The 23,512-nt window shown below is 35.1% G+C and overlaps 3 protein-coding genes across 7 annotated transcripts in view; 2 read left to right on the top strand and 1 right to left on the bottom strand.

Annotated features, from left to right (window-relative positions):
• LOC123674766 (flotillin-2) overlaps window positions 1-23,512 on the bottom strand; it is a 374,288-nt gene that overhangs the window by 29,639 nt on the left and 321,137 nt on the right. The gene's annotated exons all lie outside the window — the stretch shown is intronic.
• LOC123674751 (glucose dehydrogenase [FAD, quinone]-like) lies at window positions 984-11,104 on the top strand. Of its 3 annotated transcripts, none has more exons than XM_045609814.1 (5): window positions 984-1,478; window positions 5,793-5,990; window positions 6,323-6,493; window positions 7,751-8,104; window positions 9,819-11,104. In XM_045609814.1, the coding sequence occupies exons 2-5, from the start codon at window positions 5,795-5,797 to the stop codon at window positions 10,982-10,984; spliced, it is 1,887 nt and encodes a 628-aa protein (XP_045465770.1). In that variant the 5' UTR covers window positions 984-1,478; window positions 5,793-5,794; the 3' UTR covers window positions 10,985-11,104. The 3 variants fall into 3 exon arrangements, with proteins under 3 accessions (XP_045465770.1, XP_045465768.1, XP_045465769.1); XM_045609812.1 differs by lacking the exon at window positions 984-1,478 and adding an exon at window positions 2,939-3,156; XM_045609813.1 differs by lacking the exon at window positions 984-1,478 and adding an exon at window positions 4,959-5,017.
• On the top strand, window positions 12,758-23,086 carry LOC123674747 (glucose dehydrogenase [FAD, quinone]-like). 2 transcript variants are annotated; one of them, XM_045609807.1, is made up of 9 exons: window positions 12,758-12,922; window positions 15,777-16,174; window positions 16,699-16,947; window positions 17,287-17,636; window positions 19,520-19,579; window positions 19,643-20,064; window positions 21,300-21,471; window positions 21,527-21,799; window positions 22,921-23,086. In XM_045609807.1, exons 2-9 carry the CDS (start codon window positions 15,795-15,797, stop codon window positions 22,986-22,988), a joined length of 1,974 nt encoding a protein of 657 aa, XP_045465763.1. In that variant the 5' UTR covers window positions 12,758-12,922; window positions 15,777-15,794; the 3' UTR covers window positions 22,989-23,086. The 2 variants fall into 2 exon arrangements, with proteins under 2 accessions (XP_045465763.1, XP_045465762.1); XM_045609806.1 differs by having other exon boundaries at window positions 12,759-12,922; window positions 19,520-20,064.

Below are 23,512 nucleotides of genomic sequence, written 5' to 3'. Positions count from 1 at the left end.
AACAATTATGATGTCCAGGAGCTGTGGTTCCAACAAGACGGCGCAACATGTCACACAGCTCGTGCCACAATCGATTTGTTGAAAGACACGTTTGGTGACCGCCTAATTTCACGTTTTGGACCTATGATCTTGTGATTTAACACCGCTAGACTACTTTCTGTGTGGCTATGTAAAGTCATTGGTCTATGCGGATAAACCACAAACCCTTGACCATCTGGAAGACAACTTTCGCCGTGTTATTGCCGATATACGGCCACAAATGTTGGAAAAAGTAATCGAATATAGGACGTCCAGATTGGACTACATCCGAGTCAGCCATGGCGGTCATATGCCAGAAATCATATTTGAAATGTAATGCCACAAGATTATCTTGGGGATAAATAAAATTCATGTCAATCGAATAATCAATCGTTGTTTTATTGCAATTTAAAGTTCTATAGCTCTAAAAAAACATCCTTTATATTAACCCCGTATATACCCTGGCTTATGAGGCATAGAAATTGACTAGAAATAAATTTGAAAATTTGGTTATATTGATAGATATAAGTAGATTCGGTGTTTTTCAATTCAAGAGAGTTAACATGGAGCAATTCAATATACAGGGTTCTAAGGATTATTTCATGAAATTGTAAGACTTTTGACCTTGATTTTTTCGATAACAAAAATACTTAAGCAATAACAAGAATATATAGATGTAAGAAGTTACTGTCATCTGATATGGGTAACCAGGATTGTTTTCCGAATGAAATTATTATTTCTCATTGAAGTCCAGAAGTCAGTGAAATATTGATACGGGTCCAAAATTTAAAAGAAAGGAAAATGTTTCCTAAGCTTATTTGAAATTTGGATCAATCCGATGTTTCACATACTGTTTCAAAAAGAAGAACTCTTCTTTGTTTGCTTGAAGTGGAATTTATACATTGTATGTTTCCTTTTTAGATTATTTGTTATTGTTAATGATAAAATATATGTTTTCTTTTTCTAGAACAGGTATTCCTCAGATCTAAATGGATGAAAGTGAGAAGAAGAATATTTCCATATATTTCATAACAGAATCGATCTTCTACCTATCAACAATGAAGACCATCGTTAACACAACAAGTGTTCCTCACCAGACTAACATAACGGCCGTACCATCATCAACGGAAACCCCGTTAACCGTGGAATGGTGTCACGCACCAGTAAACCTGTGTCGGAAGGAGTGACAGACAAGGAGGCAATCGAAGAAAGTACCACATATCTAACATTCCCATCAGGGGATAAAACGAGAAGAAGCATCATCTCTTTCAGTTTCGTCATACGAGGAACATTACCAACTCTGTCAAGTTCAAGGTCGTTTAGTGATTTTGGATCGAATCAAATTGATGAATGTGACCTCCTTGGTGATGCAGGGACATGTTCGAGCTAGTGTCAGTTGTTGAAGGACAGTTTGTGAATATATCCGTGTTCAAGTAGAAAGGGATTCAAAACTTGATAAGGTAAGATGGTATTTCTGTTGATCTTCAAAATAAATTGTTTTTGAACAGTGAAATAACTACTCATTTGTCAAAATCGTTCGTTCAATATTTCTATTCTCTATTATATTCGTGCTCCTATTCTTATTCAATTTTTATGATGTTTGAAAATGATTCAGATGGTAATTTTTAATGAGTTTTCCGTTGGAAACAAATTTCATTGCAATGTTCCCATAATTCTAAGAATGGCCAGGAAAAACCATATGAATAACATATATTTCTTTGGAAATATAACTGAGTACAATTAATAATCATAAGAACTTAGAAAACCAATGGCGTGCAGTCAGAAGCTTTTGTGCCTTTGTATTTATAAAGGATGATCAATCAATCGAGAGGTATTGCTTTGATGCGAAGTAAGAACAAAAATTGGTATATATTGTCAAATCTTCATTTTTGATATTTGATATTTGTTGACAAAAAAATCACCTATCCCCAAAGAAAAGAGTCTAACGGTGTTATATCGCATGCTCTTGCTGGCCAATTTAATATACTTTAATACCGGTATCTCAAAACCAAAGCGTTTGCAGATTCATGTTATAGGACTTTTTTCTTGAAATGAGAAATCTGTCATTTTCATTTGTACACATTAGGAACACCGTTTAGATATAATCAATTCAAAACTAATATCTGCACAATAAAATTGCAATTTGAATGAATCACAATTTATCGATGCGAATTACTTAGTTCAGTACTTTGATAACAAGGTACAGTATTGAAATTTTGTGACTAAAATGAAACAAAAAACCGAAAACAACGAGTAAGTGTATGGCGATTACGAATGCAAAAATCACAAATGGCAAATAAGGGACGACGGCGACAAAGCGGATAGATAAAGGAAAATAATAAACCTCGGACATAGATGTGCTCGTAGTGCAGTAAAAGTACTCATCTTGAAAGCGATAATATGCTCATTAAACGTGAAAGGGTCCGATTTTGTAGTCCGTGCCGATTTCAGAGGAAAGTAAAATGTATATTGGTTCTTTTTATGGAGAAATTTTCGTTTTTCGTCTTTGCGAGAATTCTTAAATATTATATTTTGGAAATATTGAGGGGAGGGGAAGAATTGCCCCCCATTTCTACGCCCTTGCTGGAAAAATTGGAAATATTGCTAGCCTTCCCTAGAATTTGCGTACTAAGCATAAAAAAATCACAAAATATATGACTTAAGTTATGAACAAAAAAATACTATGAGAAAATATAATTAATCGATGAAATAAATTCTTCGAAAATGGGGGGCGCTGTCTATGATATTGCCACAGGCGCTATAGTACCTTGATACGGCTCTGTTAAATTTCATTTTTCTATACCACCCATATGAATTTTGAGAAAAGACATAAAATACTGACGATGTACTAGACAATAGAATAATAGGAAATAAAATCAATATAATGACGTTTTCCTACACTTGAAGAAAAAGAATGGAAGTGGCTAGGTGTTATTAGTTTACCAGAGCATTTTTTTATAGTTCGAAATATTGTAATAGTCGATTCAAAATGTGCTTCTTTATTGGTGAATTATTGTTCGGAATATTCCAATTTTCTATAAAAGTGTATTGAAAAAATAATCTCAATAATAAGTCACAAAATTACCATAGTTGCCCGACTTTGAAAGATGAATCCGATATGGAAAACAACATCCGAAGGTAATCTCATAAACTCTTAGCTCGTCTTCATCTGTTATTAACTCTGCAAGCTCTTCACTTGAGTTACGTTTTTCTATTTATTTTTTCATTCATTTATTTAACATGAACTAAAACAGAACCTAACTCAATTAACAGAAATAACTCAATTACAAGGATTCACCTTAAAAAAAGAAGAAAAGAATAATTGATTATGAACATAACTATCAGCTGAAAAACTCTCGAATATTAACAATTTCACAAAAAATAAAAAATTAGTAATTTCTACTTAAGTACAAATATATGCTTTCTCTGAAAACAACTTGGGAAATGTTGTAAATAAAACTGAAAAAAATGCGTCAGTTATAAAACCGCATGATTCTTAAAAAAATGGTGTTTTAATAAAGAACCTTTAGCATTTCCTCACTTATAAATGCACGCTAAATTCTCAGAATGAAACCGAGCATTCTGAAAGTTCTGGAAACAACATCATCTATATGGTGTTCGAATGATAATTTCGAATCCAGATATATTCCTAAGACTACTTTTACTCTCTCCAGAATCATACTCTTCAGAGATAGGGAATTGCTTACGAATTTACTGTTTTTAGTAAATGTTTTGTGTTTGCACTTATTAACATTCAAGGACAAATAGTGCAGAGAACAAAATTCATTGAATCTGTCCAAATTATCCTGATACTTCCGGGCATCATCTGAATCTTTTCAAGAGTAATACATCTTAATGTCATCCGCGTAATTCTTATGCGAAGAAAACATTTGCAGATATCATTGATATATAAAATGAAAAGGAGTGGTCCCAAATGAGAACCCTGAGGCACTGCCGATTCAACCCTGTAAACGGACGAAAAATGAATCATTCATAATGACGAATTGAGATCTTTCACATAGGTATGACCCAACCCAACTCAATAGATTCGATCTCAAGCCATCCCTCGTTTTCTCATAGAGTATCAGAATTCATATCATAATTATAGATAACAACGTTGAGAATCGGATTATTTATATCCAATAAGAATTTCGAGCTCCGTGCAAAATTTCAAACTGATCACATACTGAAAATAGAGCAGGATTGAGCTATCCCTATAGAATTATAGATGCTCAAGCCTGGACTTCGCTTTTTTTCTCAATGAAGATATAACTATAATAAATGTTCCTTTTTGTAATACTCATGTATATTGAGAAAATAAAGTTATTATTATTATTATTATAATCAGAACCATATAAAATAGACCATAGAAAATTCAAGAGATCTATTGAAAAAGAAAATCTAAATATAACAATTAAGTTCGACCAGATTGACTTTTTGCGTGTTAATATTCGTTTTATGAATTAAATTTGAAATAACCATTTCCTGCTTCAGACAAAGTTTCGTATAGATAGCATAATCGGAACCATAGAAAAAATAATCGAAAAGTAAAAACCATAGGCACTCATATGCCCCTATCTTCAATACTCGAGATATTTTCAGCAAAAGTGTAAATCTGACACTGTTTTCCTACCGAAATTGGCTGCAACAATAATGCAATGAAAGATCACCTCTTTCTTCGAAGGACTTAAAGAAGGTATACGTGCAACTTCTCTCATATGCCTTATGCCGTTAACTTTAACATTACCATAAAAAAAAACAGTCAAAAATTGAATTGAAATTCTATCATCGTCTCCATCAATTGGCCAATATAGAACAGAACGATTGGAATAACTATTTTGCTCAACGTTCCTAAGAAATAGAAAGTGAAGTATGTGATAGGAAAACTTAAAATTTTGCCATACAATTAAGTCTTATTCGACTAAAGACATTACAGGACAGTTGACTTGTTGATTTAGAAGTGTTGATGTGAGGTGAAAGATGGTGTTTCTTAGGGGTGGTAGGTGCTTTTCGACATCCTGTATTTAATTTCAAGAAAATTTACATTGTTCAAAAACGTAGCAGAATGTAGAAAATAGAAATAACATAATTTTAATAATCAATCAAAGACCCATTTGTAAGATTGTAGTAGCTCTTTTCGTTTATAAGTTGGTGCCACTGTTTTCTATACTCACGCGAAGTTTTCCGTCAATTGTCATTTTGTTCCTTTGCGAAGCTCCATTTTATATATTTTTTTCAAATGCCAAAGTTTGTTTGATTGAACCATTTTCAATTATCAGTTACCACATTATTTGATGTATGTATTTGTCGAAAATTAAAAATTAAATTTAACGGCACCCAATTCTGAAGAATTGAAGGAATGGCTTTTGTAGACATGTGTCATGAATGAAAAAGACCCCTATGGACATTTTCCTTATTCTAAAAGGGGAAACGTGCAACGCCTATTGCGTCATTTACCGTTTTCAATTCAACTTTTTAACGAAACAAAAAAATTTTGAACATAAAAATATGTGTCGAAAATAACGATTTACTGCAACAAATTTTCAACTCTTATGTGCTGTTTGTAGAAGCAATAGTTTCCGAATAAAAAAAAATTAATCCTAAATGCTACAGAAACGGATCTTCTGTAAATGGAATCGAAAAAAACTAGTAGGTGGCTGTTATATTTTCATTTTGTATTATTACTTGTTGAACACGATCGAAAATTGGAATCACAATATTGTCCAATAATCTCCACTAAATTAATCATAAATGGCTAAATTCATTTTTTTTAGTGATGAGTGCTATAGCAGGGCCTCTGATTGGTCTCAGCTCGGCTGCATCCAATTTTGCATATTTTCTTCCTGCACTGGTGGCAGCCATAGCCTACTTTCAATATGAGATGTTGGATCCCGAATCAAGGCCTATAGATGTGCCATCAGAAGAGCTTCATGATAGATATGATTTTATAGTTGTTGGAGCAGGATCTGCAGGTAACGACTCGAAGTTTTTCAAATATTTCTACAAATACGAATAGATACTTTTCCTGGATTATCTGGTAATCAAATGCCAGCGCTCTTTATGTCGCAAAATGACATTTGATCTGTTTACGTGAATCTTCTCCAAAAATAAACTTTTGGATATGGAAAAAAATCTCTTTTTAATTAATTACATGAAATTCATGCAAATTTGCAATGAATTGAATTCTAAATTCCTTCAAATATCTAGATACTACTTATTTATTATTTTTCTTTCATCAGAAATTATTAAAACACTTTAAATTCTCAAAGCATGATTGATACAATAATATACTTTCTTATTCCAGGGGCAGTTGTAGCTAATCGTCTTAGCGAAATAGAGGGATGGAGTGTACTCCTTTTGGAGGCAGGAGGAGATGAAACAGAAATATCGGATGTACCCCTGATGGCTGCCTATCTTCAGCTATCACAGCTTGATTGGAAGTACAAGAGCGAACCACAAGGACAAGCATGCTTAGGTAAAGAAAATATTATCCTTTTGTTAATTCCCAACGTGATTTATTATGTTCTTATATTTTTTATAGATCTCTGAAATTTTTTCTGTTGATGAAAGTTGCATCACTATTTTTCGAACGATATTCTTTTCTTGAGAGACATATTTGAATATCTCTTCTCCCATTCGGAAATATTTATACAAATTGTATTCGCCCACTTGACGGCATGAGTGGTTCTTTCATATCTTAGTTGTTATTAAAGTTTCATTTGTTATTTGAGAAGAAAAGCTTCATTATACCAAATGAGATGAAGTGAAACTCGAGAAGTGCAGCGAGGCAGAGCTAGTTTGCCACGATAAACTGAGAATCGAGAGGCTGTGCACTGTTTACTCTCAGATCTTCTTTTTGTTTAAGGTCCGGATTTTACATTCCCTTCGCCTCTAATTTCATTTCTCCTATTTTCTGCTGTTGTCTGATCGGGAGGCTTTCCTCCCTACTGCATGTCACTTTTTTCTTCTATTTAGTTCTTTGAAAGAGGTATTTCCTCTTATCTGTCTTTCTTATTTTGATTTGTAATATCTTTCTTAATTCCTTAATCTCGTGCTCTTTCAGCGTCTCTATTGTCTTCTTTCTTTGTTTATTGACTATTTCTTCAATAGTTTCAATTTTCAGTTCTCCTCTGATTTGTTGGTTAGTTATATATCATGGGGCGCCAACCGCTGTTCTTATTACTGAATTTAGCGTACTTTGCAACTGATCATTATTATTGTCCTTCGTATTGTACCAGGTAACTCCTGCATACGTAATGCTTGGTATTAGCACTATTTTTATTATCTTCAGCTTGTTTTCTAAGGAAACTTTACTTCCAGGGTTGAGCAATGGGTACAGTCTGCCGTGCAATTGCCTTGTCTTTTTTCTGTTTTCTTCTATCTGTTTGTTAAAATTCATTCTTCAATCCAGTATTACTCCCAGAAAATTTGCTTTCTTTTTCCATTCTATCTTCTGGATTTCTATTTTGACATTTCCTGCTATCTCTTTCTTTACTGCTGTTCCTCCGAAGTAGATTGCAACTGTTTTCGGTGTGTTCACTTTGAATCTCCATTTCTTAAAGTATTCCATCAGTACACTGTTTACATACCCTTAAACAAATAATCGAACATAAGTAATCTAAAGTGAAGGAGGTATATATCGCAAGCTTAATTCAAAAAACTCAAAAAGTGCCTCCCCACCAATATTGCATTTTCAAGGAAAGCTCATTTATTAATTATAATCTTTCGATAGCTATGAACAATGGTAGATGCAATTGGCCTAGAGGCAAAGTGATAGGTGGATCTTCGGTCTTGAATTATATGCTCTATTTACGTGGAAACAAGAAGGATTACGAAATATGGGAATCCCTTGGAAACCCTGGCTGGGGCTACAAGGACGCATTGTATTATTTCAAGAAATCTGAAGACAACAAAAATCCGTACTTAACAAAGACCCCATACCATTCGGAAGGTGGATATCTGACAGTCTCTGAAGCACCTTACCACACGCCACTGGTGACAAGTTTCGTAGAAGCTGGAAAACAGTTGGGATACAAGAATAGGGATATTAATGGTCAGTTTCAAACAGGATTCATGTTGGCTCAAGGTAAGTTAAAATATCATACAAATTTTCTTCGTTCATCCGTTCATGGTTTATGACAAATTTGAACAAAAAATTTGACTGGAGATGGAGGTCAAAGGAATTCCATTTAAAAACATTATTGCCTCATATTTAATGTCTCTTCCAAGTCTTATAATACACTGCGCAAAAAAATTAACGCACATTATGGAAATCTCAAATTTATTCTACAACTGAAGGTGTTCTCAATGATAATTATTTTTATCAGAATTATGCATGTATATGTTATCCACTTTCAACGTTTTTCTTCAATACAGATGTTTTTTCCCAGCAGGAATAAAAAAAGATGAGATTATCAGATTTTGAATGTATTGGCTCCATTCTGAAATCAGTTGTTCTCGATCAATTCTAGTGATCAATAGTTTTTCATTCGTTTGATTTTCTACACTCGATCGCTATGCAACGCGAAACACGCAATTTGACCCAATAGGAATGTGCCCAAGCGGTAGTTTTGCGAGAAGAAGAGTGGACATACACAAGAATTGCAGAAAGGTTTGGAGTTTCCTATACAATTGTGTCCAGAATGTTGCAGCGATTCAGGGAGACAGGTATGAATGTCCGAAGATCAGGACAGGGTAGACCTCGGGTAACAACTGCCATTCAAGAACGTTACTTGAGAGTTTCTTCGTTGAGACAACGGTTTGCAACCGCTCGCCTCCTTCAAAATCAGCTTGAGCAAACTCATGGGGTGCGAATTAGCACTCAGACAATAAGAAATCGCCTTAGAGAATATGATTTAAGGCCTCGTGTAGCGGCAAAAGGCCCAGCTCTAACCCCAGCCCATCGAAGGGCGCGTTTGGATTTTGCGAGAGAGCATATCCATTGGGAAAAGGCTGATTGGGGAAGAGTTCTCTTCACAGATGAGTCTAGATTCTACCTCTACCATTGTGACCGACGTTCCCTTGTATACAGACGTCCACATGAAAGATATGCTCAGTGCAATTTCCTGAATACTACTGGTTTCGGGGAAGGATCGATTATGGTATGGGGTGGAATATCTTTGACTGCTCGCACAGACCTAGTGGTCGTTGATAATGGAGCTATGAATGCTGATAGATATATAAGGAACATTCTTGAAGAGCATGTAGTGCCATTTGCCCCATACATTGGTGAAAATTTCATTTTTATGGACGATAATGCCAGACCTCATCGTTCAGAAGTACCTTGAAGAGGTTGAAGTCTCTCGAATGGAATGGCCAGCAAGAAGTCCAGATCTCAATCCGATTGAGCAGGTTTGGGACAAGCTCAATAGAAGGCTGAGAAGTTCAGAAAATCATCCAGCTACTCTTAATGACTTAGGAATCCAACTCAGAGAAATCTGGGAAGGATTAGATCAGAACATTTTAAGATCACTCCTTTTGAGTATGAACCGTCGTAGCCGAGCTGTAATTAACGCAAGGGGTGGAAATACCAAGTATTAAATCACTTATCAGCATTCCAGTATTTTGAAAATTGTTTATTTCTCTTCTTTCACATGAGATTCGGTGATATCCTGAATTTTTCTTCCATTTAATGTGTCTTGTTTTGTTCAAAACCTTCCCGAGAGAACAAAAAATAAGTTATAAAGTCAATTTAGAGTTAACTTTCATTAAAATTGAGATTTTCAGAAGGTGCGTTAATTTTTTCGCGCAGTGTATTTGTTGAACGATTGAATAAATTATTAATCATCTAAATGTTTCAGGAACTGTAAGAAGAGGAGCAAGATGTTCCACAGGAAAAGCCTTTCTTCGACCAATTCGTCTACGCACCAACCTTCATGTAGCTATGCGTAGTCATGTCACCAGAGTGCTAATCGATCCAGCCACCAAGGTAGCTTTTGGAGTCGAATTCGTTAGAGACGGAAAATTATATCGCATCCGAGCGAGAAAGGAAGTCATACTTTCAGCCGGGGCTGTGAATTCTCCTCAAATTCTCATGCTTTCTGGTATAGGTCCCAAAGCGGACCTGGAGAAACTAAATATACCACTAATTCAAGATCTCCAAGTTGGTCACAACCTCCAGGATCACGTAGGTCTTGGTGGTTTGACTTTCGTCATCGACAAGCCTGTCTCGATTCTTTTAAGCAGAGTATACGCTGTGCAACCCGTTCTTCAGTATGCTGTGTTTGGTGGAGGACCACTAACCATCATGGGAGGAGTAGAAGGCCTGGCTTTTGTCAATACCAAATATGTAAACGCTTCTGATGACTTTCCAGACATCGAGTTTCATTTTATTTCTGGTTCGACGCATTCCGATGGTGGAGCCCAACTGAAAAAGGCTCATGGTCTAACTGAAACTTTTTACAAAAAATCTTTCGAACCAATAACGGGCAAAGATTCGTTCAGTTTACTCCCAGTTCTGCTTAGACCTAAAAGTAGAGGTTTAATCAAGTTGAGGAGTAGAAATCCGTTCGATCCACCTTTAATATACCCCAATTATTTCAAAGATGACTTCGACATGAAAACTCTCATCGAAGGTGTCAAGATAGGTGTTGCACTGAGCAGGACCCCAGCTTTCAAGTACTACAAGAGCAAATTCTTACCGTTTCCCGATTGTAGTCACATACCTGTTCATACTGACCCCTACTATGAATGCATGATAAGACTTTACTCCGCTACCATCTACCATCCTGTTGGTACAGCTAAAATGGGGCCATATTGGGACGAGCAAGCTGTTGTTGACTCGGATCTGAGGGTGTATGGTATAAAAAACTTGCGAGTGATAGATGCGTCAATAATGCCAACGCTGGTTAGTGGTAACACGAATGCTCCAGTGATTATGATTGGTGAGAAGGGAGCAGACTTGATAAAAGCGTTGTGGATAAGAAGAACAAGACTAGGTGCTTTCGGAAACCTGAAACCCACCTGAAGGATGTCTAGGGATGTGTTCCTAATTTATTAGTTACATGTATAAGTGGTTACCTGATAATTTTTAGTGCGAATGTACATTGCGGAACTTATTTATAATAAAATTTTGTAAATATCAGTATTTGTGAATTTATTATGTGAACTATTATGTTGCGTTTCAACATTTGGAATGTATAGTGTGAAATTTGTATATAAGTGTTAAAGAGGTTATCTTATTTTATATCTACAGATGACATTTCCCAGATTTATTATTTGGAAACATTCATATAAATCATATTATAAGAATCGGTTTCGTTACATTCGAACATCTTATTTTGATGTAATATGTTGGTATTTACAATCAGAGAACATGTTAGTCTGTTGATAATTTGTTTTTAATTGAAAAAAAAAGAGCAAACAGAAATAGATGATTCGAAAATTGGGAAACAAGCTTATTCTGTTCATGATGATATGAATTAGTATAATACTGAAGACATCAAACCCAAGAATCTTAAATGGCAAAGGTGGTCAAGTGACACATGTCATAATTTAGAAAGTTTTCCCACTCTTTTCATAAATATGACATAACTTTTCTGTTAGGCTTTTTTTGCTTTTGAAATTATCTCCTATAGTCACGGAACAACAACTTTCGGAAACGTTTCGGCCTTATATTGGACATTGTTAGGCTAAAAAAAACCAAAACTACAAATGAAACTTCAATTAGGACAAATAAATGACAATAAAAAATTTCTTACAGTCTATCTAAACAATTATAGTGTATTTGTTCACCCTTTTTCTCACATTCTGAGACATTGGATGTAATCTGAACTTCTGAACTTTTTTGTTAAAGTAGTCTATCCTCTGATTACACCTGTTTCTAACAAAATGTTAATGTTAAGTTGGGAGAACCTGTTGAGTTCTGTATAGGCTTTGTTATACCACTTCTGTAAATCGATAAAGATTGTTAATGTATTTCCATAAGAAAATTCGTCGGAAAAAATGAGTAATTTTATACCTATGTCATCTAAATTCTTAATAATAATCGTTGAGATTTCGAATATGTAGGAATTAAAGTAAAAAAAATCGATTTGATTTGATTTGTGTTCGAATCTTCGCTAGTTGAAATTTCATAATATTTATAATAAGTATAAGTGAGATATTATCAAATAGTCCGAGTGGAGTTTCCAGCTAATACCGAAGAGGGAATGAACTTTATTGCAAAAGTAATCTGAAACCTCTTCATTAGAAATTGCATAAAATTCAGTTCGCCAATGTTGTCGTTTAATGAATCGTATTTTCTAGAATCTAAAAAACAATACCAATATCATACACAAGGTACAGAAGTTTTCAATACATTTATATGAATGATACAGGTTTTATGCCCAAATTCTTGGTTCCTACTCAATAGAACTGTATAGAAACTTATCTCATGTTGGATAATATATCGTAATAAATTCTTCAATATTGTTTTTGGTGGCTTTCAAATGTAAAACTGTAATCAACAATTTGTATCGAAGCGCCATAAAAACCAATTTTTTTATTCTTTATTTCCATAATTTCTGCCAAAACTGGATAATATCATTTTTATGGAAACTGCATCTCCCATTCATTCAGATGCATATATGAATATACAAAATAGAAATTATTGAAGTTATATTCCAAAATCTATGAAAAATATAGTTTTTCATATCTACTCAACAATCTTTCATGTCAAATCGTTTCTGAGAAAATTGAAAAATTGTTTATTTCAAACATGAGGAAAGAATATTTAATGCAATTCGAGTAGTAGTAGAACTACGATAGCATCATATCTCCCGTAAATTGAAATTCAGCAAATTTATTTATCACTGTTCTTCAGTTTTTGAAATAATCGTATCATGGAAAATTATATTGTGTAGAACGTTGCCGAGGCAGAATGTGAATTATTGTGCATAATTATAATTAGGATTATTACTATCGGGCAAGTAACATTCATTTATTTCGAAAATACGATTAGATACCTACATTTTAAAAGATCTAGTTAACTGCTTTCAGTTAACTGTCTCATATTAATTTCCAATAAAATATTCATTTCTATGTCATTTTTTCAAATACATGATCGTAGTTATTGGTAAAAATTTAGGTTCAATAGACCAATTGTGAAAAAAATTACAAATTTAAATATGAATAAAGTGCAACTGGACATTGATATCGACTACGGGAAATTGATAATGAGATAGATCTTATAGAGATATAGATCAATAATTGAAAAAAAAAAACCAACAATTCGAATTCAAATGTTGGAACAGACGTTGCAGAATTTCGTAAGCAAGATAAATTTTTTTCTTGTGACATTACAGTCCAAATATTGAGGTATACAGGGTGTTTTTTAATTGGGGGTACAAATTCAAATGAGAGATTCCTTGGCTAATTTTGAGACAAAAGAGTGCTATAAATATGGGTCCTCAATCAAGATACAGGGTGATTTTTTTAGTACTTCTTTTTTGTGATAATGATACGAGTTCATGAAATCTTTATGAAATATTGCTACTTATGGAAATAAGCACCAAAACTAATAATTGATTTTTTAATCACTGCTTACTAACTGGTTTTCTATTTTTTCTGAAGATTTCGGTAGAATATTTTTCTCGACTAAAGTTTTTTTTACATTTTTCGAACTAGCTGAGATCTACCAAAAAAAAAGCTCCAGATGAAGAAAGCGGACACACTGTTCCAGAAGAATATCACTCTGCAGGGTTTTTAACCAAAATTCGCAAATCATGTGATAAAAACTCTAAATTGGAATAATCATGCTGAATTTCAGTTTAATATCTTTTGAAGTGCAGATGCTTTAAGAGAAAAACCTGAGAAGACATCAAACTTTACCACCCTGTATCTCGAGAACGAAACGTTTTCGAGCCTATGCTAGTAGTACTTTTTTTTCTTGAAATTATCCTGGGAATCTCCCATTCTTGTTAGTACCTCCAATTCGGGAACACCTTGTATAGCTATATTAGACGAGAAAAAAATAGTTTTTTATCTGATAACCTCCTGAACTACTAAAGATCTTCCGGAGAACTAACTCGTTTGTTCGAAACTTTTTGGTTTATCTGCTGAGAGAGTCGAATAAATGCCAAAATATTTCATCAGTGAGTTGAACTGAATCAACACAGATATTTGGGAGAAATGATAGCCAGCTTTTCCTGGGCAACAAGCTCGCAAAAATTGTTGCTTTATCAAATTGATTTTACTACCTTCTTTTTATTTCCAGAATTGAATAAAATTTAAAGTAATTATGTAAAACTGACGATCGAAGTAAAATATTTCGGCTCTCTTTATTCTGGAATTTTCTTGTTTTTTCTTGTGAACTTTCCAGATATAAACCGCCGTTTCATCCATAAAGTATCAAAATCACCGTATTTCGAGAAGAAGTATCAGTTATATTCAGAATGAAAACAGTTCAAATGATATACTGCATGATTTTCTTTCCACATTCTAATTTAAAGGGTCTGAGTGCTGCATCAAAGGGTTGAATGATATAATAATGGTATGCTTTCCAAATCATGTGAGGCCTGAGAATAGCATTTACACTTGTGAGCGATTTTTCAAAATTATATGTTTCAATTTCATCTTCCCCGAAGACCTATGATCCTCTTCACTGTGATATGCAGAGTAAAATTCATTAAACGCCTTTCACATCAAGACAAGAATGCAGTGAAATTCCGCATCTAATGGAATCTCTGATGAAAATTATATGAGGGTATTAGGGTAAATTCAAATACGTAGATGTGTAATTCTCCCACAATTTATCAAATAGAGGAAGCTGTCTTCGCGAAAATTTTCGATATAGTGTGAAACAGCTCTTTGTACCAACTCGATTACTAACGGGTGTTTTTTTTTTCGAAGTATATAACTTTAAGTTGGCATTACTGTTCAAGATGGCGACCGATTCAACAGCTGTCAAGTGATTTATTCTCAGTTTGGTTTGACAATTCATCATGAATAGACTCACGCCTGAACAACGCTTGCAAATAGTGCAATTTTATTTCGAAAATAATGGTTCTGTGCGGAATACGTATCGCGCACTACGTCCATTTCATTTTGTTCAGCGATGAAGCTCACTTCTGGCTACGTCAACAAAAACTGCCGCATTTGGAGTGAAGCTAATCCTCAAGTGTATGTTGAAACACTGTTACATCCAGAAAACCTGACTGTTTGGTGCGCTTTATGGGCTGGTGGAATCATTGGTCCGTACTTCTTCAAAAACGATGATGGCCAGAACGTTACAGTCAATGGTGATCGGTATAGAGCCATGATTAATAACTTTTTCATTCCTGAATTCAACAACCATGATGTCCAGGAGCTGTGGTTCCAACAAGACGGCGCAACATGTCACACAGCTCGTGCCACAATCGATTTATTGAAAGACACGTTTGGTGACCGCCTAATTTCACGTTTTGGACCTGTGAATTGACTTCCAAGATCTTGTGATTTAACACCGCTAGACTACTTTCTGTGGGGCTATGTTAAGTCATTGGTCTTTGCGGATAAGACACAAACCCTTGACCATTTGGAAGACAACATTCGCCGTGTTATTGCCGATATACGGCCACAAATGTTGGATAAGTCATCGAAAATTGGACGTCCAGATTGGACTACATCCGAGCCAGCCGTGGCGGTCATATGCCAGAAATCATATTTAAAATGTTATGCCACAAGATTATCTTGCGGATAAATAAAATTCATGTCAATCGAATAATCCATCGTTGTTTTATTGCAATTTAAAGTTCCATAGCTCTAAAAAAACACTCTTTACAAATAATTGAACTCATCAGGAATACAGAAGCCACATTATGGATCTGACGCACACACAGCTTAACCTCTACTCGGCAACCCGCATGGCATTAACCCTTGGTCCCAGCTTAGGTTTTCTTCTATATCTTCACTCCTCCACCTTAAACCAAAGACCAGATATTCTTGACAAGGACAATAGAGTAAAGGACACGCCCATAGGACTGCTGAAGGACACTTATGATTTCATTATAGTTGGAGGGGGTAGTGCAGGAGCTGTTTTAGCCAACAGGTTAAGCGAAAATCCGTATTGGAACATTCTGTTAATAGAAGCAGGTCCAGATGAAATCAGTTTGACAGATATGCCGTTGATGTTTCCCAGCCTGCAGCTATCTCCTTTCGATTGGCAATTCAAAACCGAGCCAGGAGATCATTATTGCAAGTAAGTATATGCATAAAAAATCGCTTCTTCTTCAGGTGCCATCTCCTCCCAAAAGGTTGGCTATCAAAATGGCTACCTTCATCTTTGACACTGCAGCCCTAAACAACTCAACAGAACTGCACTTGTACCACTGTCTAATGTTGCTTAACCAGGAGATTCGCCTTCTTCCGATATTCCTTCTTCCCTGTATCTTTCCCTGTATCACTATCTGCCATAAGGTATATTTCTCCCCTCTCAGCACATGACCCAGATACTGTAACTTTCCAATCTTCACCCCGTTCAGTATTTATCTCTCTTTACCCATTCTTTTGAGCATTTCTGTCTACTTTGTCTATCCACCTTATTTTGAGTATTCTCCTGTATGTCCACATTTCGAAGGCCTCCAGGCGATTACTAATATCCTGTTTTATTGTCCAAGCTTCCATTCCATAGGAGAGCACAGGGAATACGTAATATTTTAACAACCTTAGGATGTTATGTTTTAACAACCTTAGGTTGTTGAAATGTAATTAAAAAAATTGCAGGGCGATGGTTGGCGGACGCTGCAATTGGCCAAGAGGTAAAGTATTAGGAGGCTGTAGTGTATTGAACGCCATGCTTTACATAAGAGGAAACAAGAAAGACTATGACAGATGGGAAGATCTAGGACTTCCTGGATGGGGTTACGATGACGTTCTTCCATATTTCAAGAAATCTGAAGACATGAGAATCGAAGAATTAAAAGACGACCCTTACCATGGCACAGGTGGATATCTCACTGTGGAGAATTTCAAGTAAGATGATAATATACTTACTTTCTCAAGTTTCGTACCCTTTCTGGATTAAGTAAAAATTTTTGAAACCTTTGAAACAATATGTTTGTAAAAACATACAGGATCAACCAACCGGTAACAATGACATCTTGATAGATCACATGTATACTTATGTCTTAGTCTGATGTCCTCCTTTGGATATTCTATTACATTTTTTGTTTCCTTTTAACTTATAATAGGTTGTCTTTTCATGAATTCAAAATGATTGTAGTATGTTTTTGTTTATACTTGTAAAACTGTGAAGTGAGTGTAGCAAAAACATATATTTCTACCAATAACACAAATCATTTTTTTTTATAGATACCACTCACCAATGGTCAACTGGTTTTTGGCAGCAGCCAGAGAAATGGGCTATGAAGTCAGAGACGTGAATGGGGAGTATCAAACAGGATTTACTGCATCCCACGGTACCCTTCGTGATGGTCTGAGATGCAGTACTGCGAAAGCATTCTTGAGGCCTTGTTCTAAAAGACCAAATCTTCACGTCAGTTTGATGACAATGGCAGAAAAGGTTCTGATAAACGAAGAAACTTATCAGGCTACAGGTGTTCTGTTGAATAAATTCATCATAAAGAAAAAAGTTTATGCAGAAAGGGAAGTGATTCTCAGTGCTGGATCGCTGCAGTCACCACAATTATTGATGCTATCAGGTCAGTTTTACCTCAAATTTTTTAATGTAAAAAAATATCAAGTCGACTCAGGGCAGGCCAAAATTACGCACGAAAATCTGGAGCACTGGTTTACCTATAAGCGAACATACTAGCACAACTTGACGCTGGTTGATGGCGACCGTCGGCCTCTGATTTGGCGGATCCAGATTTTCGTCGATTCGTTAAGGTCATTCATGCTTTTGAATTCGAAACATGCATGTTTGAGCACGATGGATACCAGAGTCATAACGAAGTGAGAGAACGTCCCTGTCTTTGCGACGTGAAATCATAATTTTATAAGGACCGAACAATTCGGCAAAAAGCATGGGCAGAAATTTCATAATCGATGAACCTGGTACTTTGCTACTCTTCTTCAGTCCACAATGTTTCTAGTGACAAAAGTACACTGCGCAAAAAAATTAACGCACATTATGGAAATCTCAAATTTATTCTACAACTGAAGGTGTTCTCAATGATAATTATTTTTAATAGAATTATGCATGCATATGTTATCCACTTTCAACGTTTTTCTTCAATACAGATGTTTTTTCCCAGCAGGAATAAAAAAAGATGAGATTATCAGATTTTGAATGTATTGGCTCCATTCTGAATTCAGTTGTTCTCGATCAATTCTAGTGATCAATAGTTTTTCTTTCGTTTGATTTTCTACACTCGATCGCTATGCAACGCGAAACACGCAATTGGACCCCAGAGGCATGTGCCCAAGCGGTAGTTTTGCGAGAAGAAGGTAGGACATACACAAGAAGAAAGGTTTGGAGTTTTCCATACAAGTGTGTCCAGAATATTGTAACGATTCAGGGAGACAGGTATGAATGTCCGAAGATCAGGACAGGGTAGACCACGGGTAACAACTGCCATTCAAGAACGTTACTTGAGAGTTTCTTCGTTGAGACAACGGTTTGCAACCGCTTGCCTCCTTCAAAATCAGCTTGAGCAAACTCATGGGATGCAAATCAGCACTCAGACAATAAGAAATCGCCTCAGAGAATATGATTCAAGGCTTCGTGTCGCGGCAAGAGGCCCAGCTCTTACCCCAGCCCATCGAAGGGCGCGTTTGGATTTTGCGAGAGAGCATATCCATTGGGAAGAGACTGATTGGGAAAGAGTTCTCTTCACAGATGAGTCTTGATTCTGCCTCTACCATTGTGATCGACGTTCCCTTGTATACAGACGTCCACATGAAAGATATGCTCACTGCAATTTCCTGAATACTACTGGTTTCGGGGGAGGATCGATTATGGAATGGGGTGGAATATCTTTGACTGATCGCACAGACCTAGTGGTCGTTGATAATGGAGCTATGAATGCTGATAGGTATATAAGGAACATTATTGAAAAGCATGTAGTGCCATTTGCCCCATATATTGGTGAAAATTTCATTTTTATGGACGATAATGCCTGACCCCATCGTGCGCGCATCGTTCAGGAGTACCTTGAAGAGGTTTGGGACAACCTCATTAGAAGGCTGAGAAGTTCAGAAAATTATCCAGCTACTCTTAATGACTTAGGAATCCAACTCAGAGAAATCAGGGAAGGATTAGATCAGAACATTTTAAGATCACTCATTTTGAGTATGAACCGTCGTTGCCGAACTGTAATTAACACAAGGAGTGGAAATACCAAGTATTAAATCACTTATCAGCATTCCAGTATTTTGAAAATTGTTTATTTCTCTTCTCTCACATAAGATTCTGAGAAATCCTGAATTTTTCTTCCAATTAATGTGTTTTGTTTCGTTCAAAACCTTCCCGAGAGAACTTAAAAATAAGTTATAAAGTCAATGTTCATTAAAATTGAGATTTTCAGAATGTGCGTTATTTCGTTTGCGTAAAGTATCTTCTTTTGATAATGAATGATTTCAGGTATCGGACCAAAAGATCATTTAGAGGAAATGGGTATAGATGTCATCGTAGATTCTCCATACGTTGGACAGAACCTACAGGACCATGTGGCATTAGGTGGATGCACTTTCCTCTACACCCCACCAGAAGAGTACGCCAATAAAACCTGTGGATTCGAACTGCCGAGAATTTTCTCTGATGAAACTATAAAATCCTTTGCTGAGAAAAAAGAAGGGCCTATTTACTGGCTTCCAGAGTGCGAAGTGATGGGTTTTGTTAACACTAAATATCAAAACGAAGAAGATTGGCCGGATATACAATACTTCTTTGCTTCTTACGCCGATAACACAGATGGTGGATTATTCAGTAAAAAAGCAGCTGGAATAACAGATGACGTGTATTCAGCTGTTTTCGAAGAGATATTGTATAAAGATGCTTTTAGCGTTATAATACTCTTGTTAAGGCCTAGGAGTCGAGGAAAACTGCTATTGAAGGATAAAAGTCCGTTTTCGCACATCAAGATATATCCAAATTATTATTCGGACCCCTATGACTTGGCGGTAGTGGTAAGTGTGAAAGATCAATATTTTTCGAAAGTTTGGAAATTTAAGGATATTGTGTCCAAAATGACGTAACAAAAATCAAAACGTCCACATTAAATTCAATCTGTTATCGCAACTCTTTAATGTTTTATGTTTGTTTTGTCTGTGCTTCTATACTGGCCAAAAGGGAACATTCCATTATTGTTATTGAGGGGGGGAATGACGTTTATTGGTGAATATCAAGTTTTGACAATGAAGTTCTTTCTCTATTCTTGTATTTTAGTATTGATTGTTATAATCGTAGATAATAGTTTATTATTCAACGAGCGGTAATGTAGGTCATAACTCACGCAGATGAAGTTAATTCATCAAGAGAGTTATAACTATTACCGCAAGTTGAATACTATACTTTATCTACGACTATAACAATGAATACTAAAATTCAAGATAGAGAAAGAACTTTATTGACAAACCTTGATATTTACCAATAAACGTCCAAAATGTCAAAGTGACCTTCCTCTCCTCAATAACAATAATGGAATGTTCCTTTTCGGCCAATCGAATAGAAGCACAAAAGTATAGAAGCATAGAGTCATCTTTTCCGATTTATTATAGTGAGTTATCGCAGTGAGTTATTATAACTCACGTTGTTTGTTAATAGATGCTATTAATTGCTCAAAAGCAGTTGAATAATGAAGATATAATTCAATAGAAGTATATAAAGTAGTGTATTCAACTTGCAGTAACGGTAACTCATTTTAATTACAGCACTCGCCTGCGGCTCGTGCTGCAAACTTCATCTGCGTGAGTTATGACTTACATTACCGCTCGTTGAAAATATACTATTATTTATGGTTTCTCTAATAGGTCCCAGGTCTTCTGGGTTTGAGGTACAAAGTATATAAATCAATCCCTTTGAAGATGTTCAAAAGAGGCGACTTATTCACATCTTCTTGGGAATTCAAAAAACTCTGTCTGTCAGTCTAGAATTGTACCTGTTAATCTCAAGTCATTCTAGTAGATTCAATCTACTAGAGAATGTGACGTCATGCCTTTGCTAAAATGAATAAGCTATACCCTGGTCACTGAAGAGAATACTTTATTCTTTACTTTCCAGTGTGGTCTTAATGAGATATGCGAACACAAAAAAAAATAAACGAAATCAGAATATAAGGATAAAATAGAAATATATCTATCTATCCTTTTATTCCCATGCCATCTTATTTTACAATTATATGCGACAACTGAACCACTTCTAGGTTGAAGGTGCCAAATTAGCCTACAAAATGTTAACTTCCAAGGAAATGTCCAAATACAATGCAACTTACAACCACTACAGAATACCTGGTTGCCACAAACATGAATTTCTCTCAGATGATTATTGGGCCTGCCAAGCCCAGCACTACACATTAACGATTTACCATCCTGTAGGTGCGTAACTTTTTGCACGTGAGTTTAGAACTTAGTTGACCATTTCTCTATTCAGGAACCGCAAAAATGGGCAATGATACGGACAAAGAAGCCGTCTTGGATCCGAGACTTCGAGTGAGGGGCGTCAAAAACTTGAGAGTTGTTGATGGAAGCGTCATGCCATACATAGTGAGCGGTAATACCAATGCTCCAATCATAATGATTGCGGAAAAAGCAGCTGATATGATAAAGGAAGATTGGGGAGTTCTTAACCAAGATGACTATAAAGACTCGAGCGAAATAGATGTCGAAGACGACAATGCCGAAGTTTATGTTGGTAGTAAAAAAGGTTTGTTGTTACAATTTTGGATTAACAAATTCAAATAGTTCAATCATTCATAGGATAAATGAAGGATTTACATATAAAGGGTGTTCTAAAACAAGAACATACAAAGAATACGAAGCAAATGCTTCGTTTTCGAGATACAGGCTATTGAAGTTTGTTTTTTTTTTCAATTTTATTTCTCATAGCATTTTCATTCCACCAGATATTTAACTGAAATTTGGCAGAGATAGTTCAATTCAGAGTAATATGTAAATTTCGATTACAAATCTACAGGGTGATGTTTTTCTGGAAACGGCTTTTTCCCCCAAAACTTTTTTTAGGTGGATCACAGGTACTTTGAGAAATGTTAAAATGAACTTTGGTCTGGTACTAAACTGTTTGGTGTTCAAAAATATTCCCATGAAATCTTTAAGAGAATTTAAAATATCATGAAAATTCAGTTAGGAAAAAAAAAAACCAATAGGGCTACAATAAGAACACCCTGTATCTCGAAAACAAAGCGTTTTGGACCCATGCTCATAAGCCTTTATCTTATCTTAGTATCCCAAATAACTTTTTTGTAACCCCAACGCAGGAACAGCTTGTATATCTGATTGATTGATATTCAGATGGGAATAAAAAAAATAATTGAGCTGAAACCTTTAAAATTTAATTATATTTTATAGTCAATTTACGCAAATATGAATTTTTAAAAATTTGACTCCTCCATTTTTGGCTTAATAAATTCATCCATCATAATCTGGAGTAACTGATTTTTGTATAAAATTACATACAAATTAGTCCCGCAGTTTCCTAAAAAAGATCTGAACAGTGGACGGGCGGTTTGGATTCAGATTCCAAAGCGTAAACTTTTTTTTGGTCCTCGAATGATTCCAAAGGTTTATCATGAAAATATTGATCAAAAAATATATCTACCTACCCAGGAATCTGAATTATGTTATTATTTGCTCGTAAGGGGCTTCTTATACATATTATTTCTTTTTTTTTCTTCCCTTTTTTTTTTACTCAACAGTTTCTGAATGTTTCATGATACATGCTATTAATTATTTGAAATATCCTAATACACATTACCAACTCAAAATTCAAAAGAAAGAATCAATAAAAATTTATCACTTCATTTTCAGATATGAAGAAACAGGAACCGATAATGAAGAAAACTCCACCACGAATTGAAGATCCAGATTATTGGTGATTGAGGAGAATTTTTTGTGATTTTATTAACGGAATAAATACGAAAGTTCGAGAACTTTATTTTTGTAATAATCAAAGGTTAATAAATAAATTGCCATACAGTTCATTGACTTTGAAATACAAACATTACTTTTATAGAAACAATGAAAATAAATAATGAAGATAGGTGCACGAAAAATATAGTTTCAACACTTATTTTTATCAATTTTATGTTTTATTAAAATTGGAGTACTTACACATACAGTACCATTGAAGGAATTCTGATGAGATAATCTGAGTACTAAATAATATACCCTCTACTTCGCTCCATTACATGCATTCAGAGTGGTCAATAGACTAAGCATATCAGGAATCTTAGAGAAGAGTTTTAATTTTGTCACCAGCCTGAACCATCATGTTTAATTGATTCCGAAATAAAATTCAAAGTTTGCAAGCAAACATTTTAATTTTATAGAATATGGAATTAATATTCTGTCGTAGAAGTCGATATTTTTTACACCAAAAGTATCACCATATACAGGGTGT

Source organism: Harmonia axyridis, chromosome 3 (genome assembly GCF_914767665.1).
Source record: "Harmonia axyridis chromosome 3, icHarAxyr1.1, whole genome shotgun sequence".
In the NCBI taxonomy this organism is placed as follows: Eukaryota; Metazoa; Arthropoda; class Insecta; order Coleoptera; family Coccinellidae; genus Harmonia; species Harmonia axyridis.
Note: the sequence above shows the minus strand (reverse complement) of the source record. Positions and strands in the feature narration are given on the sequence as shown.